Source organism: Bactrocera latifrons, unplaced genomic scaffold (genome assembly GCF_001853355.1).
Source record: "Bactrocera latifrons isolate USDA-ARS-PBARC rearing strain unplaced genomic scaffold, ASM185335v1 scaffold_164, whole genome shotgun sequence".
NCBI lineage: Eukaryota > Metazoa > Arthropoda > Insecta > Diptera > Tephritidae > Bactrocera > Bactrocera latifrons.
Window position 1 is genome coordinate 54,952 of NW_017535119.1, and position 11,807 is coordinate 66,758.

The 11,807-nt window shown below is 36.7% G+C and overlaps 1 protein-coding gene across 1 annotated transcript; it reads right to left on the reverse strand.

Annotated features, from left to right (window-relative positions):
• Positions 1-1,126: 1,126 nt before the first annotated feature.
• LOC108966567 (protein ORAOV1 homolog) lies at positions 1,127-1,829 on the reverse strand. The gene is made up of 2 exons (XM_018929555.1): positions 1,800-1,829; positions 1,127-1,735 (listed from the first exon to the last, which is right to left on the reverse strand). Exon 2 carries the CDS (start codon positions 1,724-1,726, stop codon positions 1,283-1,285), a length of 444 nt encoding a protein of 147 aa, XP_018785100.1. The 5' UTR covers positions 1,727-1,735; positions 1,800-1,829; the 3' UTR covers positions 1,127-1,282.
• Between the last annotated feature and the right edge of the window lie 9,978 nt (positions 1,830-11,807).

Here is an 11,807-nt window from a genome sequence, read left to right on the forward strand (position 1 = left end):
GGGGTATAATGCTTTTGCTTATTTTCTTTTGTTGACAACTAGGCAGATATGGCAATACCATTTATTTGCTAGTATGCAACCCTATCCTTGTTGTGCAAATGCAGTGAATTTAACTAAAACAAAATAATTGAAATAAAGCTTTATTTGCAATAAATATTAAAAAACCTATATACAAAAACGTTATAGTGAAGTGTTAGTAAGTGAAATGTGCATAATATAAGTGAAATAGTTATTCACAATAAACAAATTATCAATTTAAAAGCTGCAAATTTTTTAACTTTAAACTCAAATATCTTTAAAACTATAAGTCAGCGGCAACTATATATATATATATATATATATATTCGTGATCTGGAGAACGTCATCTTTCCAATGACACCCATTTTATCCTCGAAATCCGGGGATGCTACTCTAAATTTTACCCATTAAATTTATTATCTTTACCATTATTTTGCCAAAATTCTGTTTCAATGCAGTTTTGTACGCTTTCCACATATGGTACTTCATGCCTTATCTCAGTGGGCACATAAGTCTGCCAATGTTTGTCTGTCAAATAGCTAACCATATGACAGTTGACAAACTCTCATTTGTAGAACACAATGCTAGCGACAGACTGCAGCAGCACGACAGTGAACTGAAAATGGCGTTGTGAATTCTACTACAAGAACGTTTGTGAGAGGGCAGCAACATAACAATGGCCGGCATGTACACAAAACAACGCAGTTGTTCATTTTGCATGCACACAATTTCGTTGTGGCCATACTAATAGCTTGTACTTCAATGAAATTTTAATATTTTGYTCAAAGTGAAATTTTTTATGCAAAATATAAGTAAATAGGTAAATTTATTTGTTTTAAATTATCAATTGTTATTATAAATGATGTAACAGAGCTATTTTATGCTTTTATTTGTAAAATAACGTCAGTTTTGTTAGAGCTCTGAGTAATTTCACATTTTACATAGTAGTGGCATCACCACTCTACCTCATCTCTCTGTCTTCCATTCTACTGTCAACTCTACTGTCGTCCTACTGTCGTTGGCAAATATAGGATCGAATTGAAGTTAGCGAGAACGACAACTGTCGGCCTGCAGTCGCGTAGCCATGCAGCTGTCAAAATAGGTCCATCCATAAGAACGTGTGTATTTTAATATTTGACAGATGTCGTTTGCAGTCTGTTGCAAGCATTGTATTCCACACAWCAATGTGGCTGCATGAAGTGTAAAATATCCTCCAAGCACGCGCGTATTTGACTGCTACTCATTTCTTCAGTTGTTGTGATTTTTAAAAAGAAAAATCTTTGGCCTTCTTTATCGCACCACCACTACTTTTGGCGATTTCTACTTCTTTCGTTGCCTTTCCAACTTTGCCTGCCGTCAACACCCGTACATATTTGTATTGCTTGCGTATGTCCTGCAGCATGCCAATTATATCGGYTTTGGGATTATTATCACGTGGAAATTGGTCTATGCTTGTACGTAATTGTTGTAATGCACGTTGCAGCTTTTCAGTGTGTTTTAGTTGTTGTTGTGCCACAACGACACTGTAAATTTCACCTAATTCCTTGCCAAGTCGTAACCCTTGCTCATAGCCTAGCTTATAACCTTCATTGTCCCCACTTGCACGTCCCACTTCTAAGCCTTCCTGGTAACTCTCTTTCACAATATTTTCTTCTGCCAAAAATATGTTGTCCAGCAAATCATTGTAATCCAGTTCCGCAGCAGCCATAACAAAGAACTAGAAATTATAAACGCGTCTAAAATAAATTGATTTGCTGGCGAACAATTCATAAATTACTTACACCTAATTTTGATGTGTGCTGCTTCTTCAGTTTGCGTAAACTTTTTATTCACAATGACAAAATGACAGCACAGCTTGCTGTGTGTTATTCTGAATACACTGCTATCTTTTGAGTTTGTGCAAACGCAGGCTTGTCCATTAAATTTTTTAAATTTATTTTTATTTTGTAAGAGTTTCCGAACTTGTTATTAGTTGAGTAACCGGTTAATTTCCAAAAAACGCTATCAGATATTTCTGTTAAAGTTTCTATGAGTTTCATAGGTCCAATCGACAATTTTAACCAATTTTAAACTTTTGTGGTCGTTTCTCCATTTTTCAAGAAGCTTTAAGAGTTACACGGCTTTCACGCTGATTCATGCAATATATTGGTGTTCTGGGTAGCCATGATTTGTTGGGGCAGCTAGTTGAAATTAACAAGTTGTATCGATGAGATGAGCATAGAAATCAGATTATTAAGTTTGAGAGTAAAGCAATACATATATTTAGTATGTTTAGTTCTTGGTCGTATAAAGATCCGGGTACGTTCCGATTACGTAAACCATACTGTCATGGGGACGACTAGCAATTTTATCTGCACCCCAACAGCCAAACCGGTGCTACGTAAATCGGAACCGTTTCGCTGATCAACAGGTCTGATCTGGTTATGTGTTTTCTTGACATTTAGCTGGGGAATAGAGGACATTTTGTCTCTCGATGGTATTTAAAGCAAAGGAATGTCATTTCATCGTAAAGGAGGGTCGCTCATCCGAGGCTGTTGCGTCCTTTTCAGTGGGGGTGTTTTAACACGTTGCAAATTCCAAATTGAGCGCACAACCCTGGATAGAGATGATTCGCCTTCTCATTTTAGCACGCCTTCAAACGGATGTTTTCTGGCTGCCCAGAGGATACTTGGTCAAAGACCGGAAGTGAGCTGCTTGAGCAATATGTAAAAGAATCGTTTCTGACCACTCCCAAATGAATAGCAATCAGTGGACTTTCCTTACTTGCGTGAACTTCTACACATGTCTCCGTCCTCTAGCGAAGCAAATGGGTCTGGTAAGAACGAGAGGCAAGACAAAGTATCTCCTGCCCTCGAACAAACAGTCGTCGTATAGTCGATTAAGATTATTTATATAATTGAAAGCTTGACCTTGTCTACCGAGGCGCGACTGCTGCTTTGGGCAAGAACTTTCACTTATATAATTTGGGTTTTTCTAAAGGCCATGTCACCGGCTTCTAATCGTACAATCAGTCTACTACCTTTGACGGTCGGTCAGCTGTTCAGTAAGGAAATTGTGTACAAATACATATATATACATGTATACTCCAATTCATATCGATGCGATGTTTACCAATATGCGTGACATTGAAAAATTTACTCCCCGCTTCACATGCAACACCTTCGCATATTAAATAGCAACAAAAGCAAGCAGCAAAAAATAACACCCTCACGATCCAGCAAAAAAAAAAACAAAAAAAAAGTTAACAACGGAAGTGGTAAGCGGAGAAGGCCACAGTTAGCGCACACACAGCGCTAGAAGCTATAAACCAGCCAGGGGACTTTGACTAGAATTTATATACCGAAGTACTTACGGAATGTAAAAGAGTATTTAGCCATTAGCTCTTATGTTTTTGCACATCAAGTTTAAGGACTTTCTTAAATTGTTGTTGGCTACAAGTAAATGAAATTCGAAATTTTGAAATTAGCAGTGGAACCATGTCGTCAAAGACTGAAGATTAAAGGATGAATGAGATATGTTTTTTTTTTTCATAAACGTGAGGTTTTTTTGTTGTTGTTATACTAGCGAAAGAAATATTTTGGAGAGCATTTTGAGAAAGGTTAGTGAGTGATGGTCCTTGGACGGGTAAAAATATAGTACCGTCTCAGTTGATGCACACCTGTTCCTAGAATTTAATTTACTTAAGGTTTTTTAATTTCCTTAAAGCATTACTAATATACCATATACTTATATGATATAAAACAGCTCTTCAGAGATTTTTTAGGTTCAAATTAGTAAGGGAAGGAATTTTTAGAGCCGTTTTTCCAATGTCTGGTTAGCAGTCATCTGCCATTCCAAAAGTAAAGAAGCTATGATTTGAAAGTCACAAGATGACTKCAGATGAAGTTGGCTATTTATAAGTAAAGAAGCCAACGGGCCTGACCAATGCTAAGGGGACTCTCACGCCCTGTTGTGAAGTGATTTGGAAGTCACAAAGTGACTTCGTGGAAAGCTCGCTCTATGTAAATGAAGCAGCCATGTGATCTTGTCATAGCCACGGCGACTCTCAAGCCGTGTGGTAATGTGATTGGAAAGTCTCAAGGTGACTTCAGGGCAAACTGGCTCTATATAAGTGAAGCAGCCATCGGGCCTGAYMAATGTTAAGGTGACTGTCATGCCGTCTTCTGATGTGATTGGGAACACAAGATGACTTCAGGGGAAGCTGGCTGCCYGCTGGCTTTATATGAGTGAAGCAGCCATCGGGCGTGTCCAGTGCCAAGATGGCTCTCACGCCGTGTTGTGATGTGATTTGGAAGTCACAAGATGACTTCGGGGGAAGCTGGCTGCCTGCTGGCTATATATGAGTGAAGCAGTCATGGGGTTTGGCTAATGTCAATGTGACTCCTACGTTTACGATGTGATTTGGAAGTCAAAAGGGCCCTTGGGGTGATATCAAAACCAATCTAGGACTTCTGATTCTAGACATACTTTAAAGGKTGAATAATGCAGATTCATAAATCCTTATAGCAACATACATGAACGAGTTTCCTTTATAGTATATGGAATACATGATGCAGAGGAAGCAGGAGAATGCTATTACATAAAGTTTCCTCGATCATATTACTCTCTTTTAGATTTTTGTGGCATATGTTGCTTGATTAGATYGTAGATTGAAGCGGTGAATAATGAAATTAAGCAATCTAAAGAGCTTCTTCAAGAAAGAGAAAGCTGCTAAATGAAGTCTCCTCGAACATATTACTATCTTTTCGGATCATGCTGCTTGATTCGCAGCGGTATACAAAGTAATTAAGTCTACATGGCCAAATTGTTGATATTTTCATTTTCGAAACTAAAATATTTCTAGCAAATATGTTGGTTAAACTTTCAAAGAAAATTGTATAAGAGAGGAACATATGATCGATCCTGGTAATACAGGATTCACAATGAARATCGACATTTCTGGAATTTCTTCTCGTTAGATATTTTTAAAAACCATTAGCTTCAGCGAACTCTTTCTTTTTTCTTTCTCTATTCCCTTTTGATTCTCAACGGTAGTTATCTTTAGAGCTACTCGCTCTAGTGATGACCTTCTCCTCTCACTTTCACTCTCTATTTTTCTTTTTCTCTATTCTTTCTCTATCTTTCATTAAATTGCTAATGTGACGTCACACAACATATTTTCTCCTATACTCTAAGGTCGTCTCGATCTCGATCGTGTAACTATCAAATAGTCCTACCAGAATAATAGTGGTGTAGTTATGTATTATGTATACATATATGTATTTACATTTAAGTTCATTTAACCACACACATACACATCCATGTATATGTATATCCGTCGCATCGCCACCACGTGGCGGAAATTCCTCATGTGCTATAGTGAAAGTGAATTCAATACATAAATTAGCACATATACACAGTTACTTATATATATGTACATATGTATATACATATGTCTGCATATCTGTGCAGTTATGCGTTTCGCCATTCGCATGCATGTCTGCCATCTTTATAATAGTTGAATACCGTCAAATTACAGACATGTCTGCTGCTGCTCAACACTGCCGCTGATAACTATACATACATACATAAAGTTTTATACCCTGAACAGATAATTTTAAGCATGTCACGAAGTTTTTATAACACAGAATGAAAAGTTGAAATCACTTAAAGAGCTCATTTGTCGGAGTTAGCGATATCGGCCTACTATAGCATATAGCTGTCATACAAATTGAGCACTCAAAATGAAGTTCTAATAAGGAAAACTTTTTTATTTGACAAGATATCACCACGAAATTTGACACAGATCATTATCCAAAGAAAATTTATAATATTTGACTAAATTGTTCAGATCGGACCACTATAGCATACAGCTGTCATACAAACTATGCGAAACAAATCAAGAATTTTACAATGATATTAATTGTTTACCCTTTAATGCTATAAGATATAACCCTTTTATTTTTCAAATATTTCATTTGATTTTCTAACTTCTGGTTTCTTTCTGTTTTTGTATTTAACACGGCTTGTTGTTACGAACAAACACACATATATACATACATACATACAAATGCCACACGGCGCCATAAAAGGCGTACGCCATTATATTTATTCAATGCTGACACTGAAGTCTAACTTTTATAGTAAATAATACCTACACACACTCTCGCATACATATACGTATATATGTATATGTACATATGTATGTAAGTAGTGTGAATACAACATGAAGCGGTTAATAATAAATAGCTTGTCTGATTATTGCATACAATTTGAGTTGGCCGGGCGGTCACACTGCGAGTGTCAGGACATTCATTAAATGCCTACATGCTTCGCTGAAGGTTTGTTTATATATAAATAGACAGATAGACATTGAATGGAGATACATACATATATATTTTCTAACATATAGAATGTTATTTCGCCAGCAATCAGTCAAAAGAAATATTTTTTTGTTAAACTTGCTTAAAGCTCATTCTACAATTCTTCTTTGCTATTTTGTAAACGCCATTGTGGAATTCTTACTTTTGCACAGCCGATGTGCGATTCCTGTTGTTTGAAAATTCCTTTCTTGTCTGATTTTCGCAAAAAACTAGTCGTCTTACCTCTTTTCTTACCGAAAGCGTTACACTTATTTTTTTTCACGGTCCGTTTCCTCGATTCAAATCTTTTACCACAGATGCCATAATTACGGATTGTAGAACAGAAAATCAGAAAAGACTGTGCTAGAGGCACAGGTTCAATTCTTTATGATTGTACGACAGAAATTTAGGCTAGAATTCCTGGAAGTTCTTACAACAAACTCGGACAGGTTATCGTGCTTTTTTCTTACCAAAGGAGTTGTAGCGTTTTTAAGATGATTGCCATTCTTTAGGATCCAATTCTTTAGGTTTGTAAAACAGAAAATCAGACAAGAGCGAGACTTTAGAACAAACTTATCCAAATGTCACTATTTAGGATTGTAAAACTGAAAATCTAGCTAAACTTCCTGTGACGTCTTACAAAAAACTCGAACAAGTTCTAAAGCTTTTTTCTTACCAATGAAGTTGTAGTTTCTTATATGACGGCTTGTTGCCTCGATTCCTTTCACTGATCCAATTCTTTAGAAATGTAGAACAAAAAATCAGGCAAGACTCTCAGCGAGTTTTTACAATAAACTCTTACAAACTCTCATACCTTCTTTATATCGAAGGAGTTTCGCTTGTTTCTAYAAATGTTCCTCAGATTAGGTTTGGTTAGATTGGGTAAATAGACTGATTACTTGTGAGGTAACGAGTTCGACTTGGACTGCCAGTGACGCTTATCACTAGTGATGCMCAGAACTTTGAGGTATGGTTGACCGTCGCATATCGAGAAAACCACAAGAGTTTGACAACATAAATTCAGACCAATTCGCCGGGTTGGTAAAAAGTATGGCAACCGAGATGTTTTAACTTTAGTCTGGCGAAAGCTGGACAGTAGAGGAGAAAGATGGTCTAGATGGTGCCACCTTAGCTTCTTCATTGCAATATTGACATAACGGTTACTTACTKCGACATAACCTTCATCATTGAGCTAATTTTGTGGTCTTGGGTGATAGAAGATATTAAAGCTGGGTTAAACCTGGCGGTTTAAAAAAAGTAACACCAAATTAACTCAGTACTTTCAGGTTGATGCCTAAGAATCTTGCGGTGGGTTGAATTTTGTAAGTTTGCTGGTTTCGGAGTGGTTGSTTTGGAGCTATTAATAAATTATTGYGACTGCAGATACGAATTACCGTAGAAATGATTTCTCAACTTGATAAAATATAACCTGGTGGCAGTTCTACTATTCTCAAGATAACCGCATTCAATAATACCTATCCTGGTTTAATGTAAAATGGATTTTATCGATGATTTTTAACTGCGTGGAATATATAAAGTTATATGCCTTTCTAGCTCCATTAAGATCTTGGCGRTTTTCCTGATAACCGTTATATTCCTTTAGCAAAGGATTATTCACTCAATTCCACGAGTTGGATTGTTTCTATCGCAGTATTGTGAAAAGCAACGGGAAATTTAAGAACTGGTCTAGGTTTAAGCATGTTTGAATATGTATTTTCAAGAATTTCATAAAAACTTCGTGTCGGGGGCTTAACCTCAGTTTACATTCTTTTTATGAGAACGACTACTTTCGTGTGATTAATCAAAAGGCTASACAAAGTCGTGTGGTGCTTTATTTGGACATGACAGGCACTTTAAGGCTTACAATTTTCTACACGCTGCTGTAAATTACTCACATGCTCATAGATAAAATCACAGATGGCTACAACAAAATTGAGTGGTCAGCAAAATCTGAGGATGTAAGAGAAGTCCTAAAATGTGGTTATAATTTACTAAATATACAAATATGTCATTTATCGACATTATTTATATTTTGGCTTCATTATAYCATTAATAATTAAATGTGTTTCCGTCAGACTCATTACGCGAACATATGGCAGCATTGCATGAGTGTCATTGCCTTCAATGGCTTCACCTATGTAGAAAGCTCTGTGTATTTGTACCTAGATATTTCGTATAACTAACTGTCATAGCCACTTGCGAGTCTCATGATATTTATTTATATATTTTTGTGGTTTGCAAATTTATATATGTTTGATATAATTTGTGAGTATGACAAGTTAAGTTAAGCAAATATAGTCACTCCTACAACTGACAGCTAATTTAACTTGGAACAACCACATTAGTGCTATTTTATACAGTATATGGTCCAAAAATTGTGAACTGTTAGAATGCAGTAGTTAAGGGGGTGTTCTACTCTAGAATTTTGAAAAACTCGATTTTTTTCATATATTTAAAGTTTAKACCCTTAAGAACATATCCTCCAAAGGATTTTTAAAAATTAAAATAATTTTAAGAGCTACAGTTACTTTAGTGACGCAGTACCTTGCGCACTAATAAATGACTTAGACTGCCTTAAATTTGACTCACTTTTTTWAACGCGTTTTTCTCGAAACTACTTTTTTCCACACTTTACCGGCATTATCTCAAGTTCTATACAACCAATTTACTTGGAATTTTGTGTGAACCTTCTCTATATAATATAATCCTTTATCGTTCCTACCAGCATCGTATACATTTTTTTTTTTTAATATTTAAAAAAAATTCAGGAATTTCAAAAATAAGCGTAAAAAATGATTTTTATTTTCAGACAGTCGTCATTTTTCCAAAAAAAAAATTTCGTGTTCCCTGAGGTAGGGACTATAACAGCGTCCTTACTGATTAAGAATTTCTTTTGATTTTTTTTTTTTCAGACCACCAGGAGAGTCGGGATCAATGTCACCAGGATGCGCCATTTTTTTAYACCTGTCTCTCCCCTCCCCTCTAATTATTTTAATTTTGAATATTTTTTTGTTTTTTTGACACCATAAAAAATGGATAGTAAAAATATTTTTTGGTTTTTTTTTAAATAAAATTAAAAAACTGCCGAAAAATTTGATTTCTATACTAGAATAACCACTTAAAGTTTCAGTTAGTGAGTATGTCATACTTATTTAAATATTTTGTTTATAKATTCCCCATCATTTCAGTTCAGTAAATGGGAAATGGAGGGCAACTTGTAGCCAGGTCCTTCTCTACCTGGGCTTTCCAACGGAGTATAGATCTTCCTATTGCTTTGCTTCGAATACTCGCAGAACTGGAGTGTTTTCATCCATTCAGACGATATGACCAAGGCAGGCACTTGTAATGTCCAATCCTTTAATTGGGAAGGTGTCGCTGCCCAGCTGGTTGATGTCTTCGTTAGAGTAAAGACTGGCAACACTGCCGTCTAACAAATGCGATGGACAGCACAAGGACTGAGGCTCGAAAAGCCACCAACGGAAAACACGCCTCCAGTGTTTCAGACGTGCGTGCGCTCCGTGATCCTAACATCAACTCAGACCACAACTGGAAAGAATTATAAATCTTCCGCAGAACCTTTCTCTCGAAAACTCGCAAGACCAACTCATCAGATGTTGCCATCGTCCACGCCTCTGCACCACATAGCAGGACGAAGTTGATGAGTGGCTTGTAGAGTTTGCAAAATTATCTACGACTTCGAAATTATGACGCTCAAGGGACACTTAAAAAAGTTAATTCGCTTCGTCGAGGGCACACTGTAGTCCCAACGAAATTATCACCAAATAATTGATAAAATTTAACGGTACCTCAAACCTTAACACATTTTTGAAATAAGTACACGACATTTATGGAATTAACATACTTCCGTAATTTCACGAAAACTCCTCAATGACTCTACCTTCAACAGCAATGACAAATCCAAATGGCATCATTTATCCTCCCAACCAACAACAAACGAAACAAGCAACAATGGAAAGAAGAAAATTTTTTGATTATTTTTCAGAGGTTTACAAGTCGTCATTTTCGTCATTTCGATCGGAATTAAATCATGGCATGTGAGTTCCATAAATTCTCCATATTGTTATTGTTGCTGCAGGGGACTAGTAAAACCTTCAGCATATGCAGACTGGCACGCGATATAGGCGGCAAGCAGCTATAATCATATTCTAGTTCACAACAAAAAGTGAAAGCAAATATATATTTACATGCATATATGCACTATATACATACATACATACATATTATATATATATTATATAGTATATATGTACATACATATTTGTATTATTTGTAACAGCTGCTGGAACGGCACAGAAGGTTAACAGGAAGGTCCACGCTCCTGCACTCATACTCCAAGGAATTGCATACACTTCACACACACATACACACACGYGCTTGCAAACACAATAGTATACCGCATGCGATATATACTAAGTAGCGGTTTGTTAGCAATACTTAGGTTTATGGAGTAATGGACACCATGCCACCAGACAGCTGGAGCGATGGGCGACTCCGCCGGTCGCGCCGGCATAATTCATACCCACATATATATGCAACAACTCAAGCAACTATTTACATTGTATACATATAGACGCATACACATACAAATTTAGACGCTTATGAAGTTCAGCCGTCGTGACAACGCTTCTGGTTGATTTTGTTTGATGCTCGTCGGTTGGGGAAAAAACAATCGCTCACTCGCCGCTTCATTCAGTCCTTTGATGGCGGCGAAAGGACTTTGACGCGCGCAAAGTCCTTTCACGACTTTAACAACACACACAGCGCAAATTAAAGACAAGCGCACGCAAAAAATAAAAAATAACAACAACAACATCAGCAACACCAAAAGGCCGAGAAACACGTCGTGCATTGCAGTACGAGCGCGAACACGAGTCATCGATGCGCAGTTGGTTGTGCGGTCGCTAGCGAAACGCAGCGTCGCAAAGTCAGCTAAAGTTGGCTAAAGTCAGCAAGGCGCTTAAGCTTAGTGTATAGTTGGCTAGAATACTAGCACAGTGTTGCATAGTGTATAGTGGCGCAGAGCAGCGTGTTTGTCAGCGGTCGTTGGTGTTTGTTAGTGACGTCGGTGGTCATCGAAGTACTGCTACACTTACGTTGAGCTCGAAGTAATGCTAACCGTGCTGAATTGACGTAATTAGTATTAGCAAAAGAAAAAGGAAATAAAATTGTCGAAAAAATTGCGGAAAAATAAGAATAATATGTGAAATACAAATGGAAAAAGCTGTGTTTATTTGAGAAAGTGTAGCGAAAACGTGAGGGAGGAAATACGTAAGTTCGTTTCGGGGAGTAAAAAGTAATCATATTTGGAAAAAAGTAGTAAAAATCGGAAGAAAGTAATTAAAAAGTAATAAAATAATTAAAGAAATAATAAAAGTACGAACAAAAGTATGTATATTGTAGAATATACACRAAAAACAAATACATATA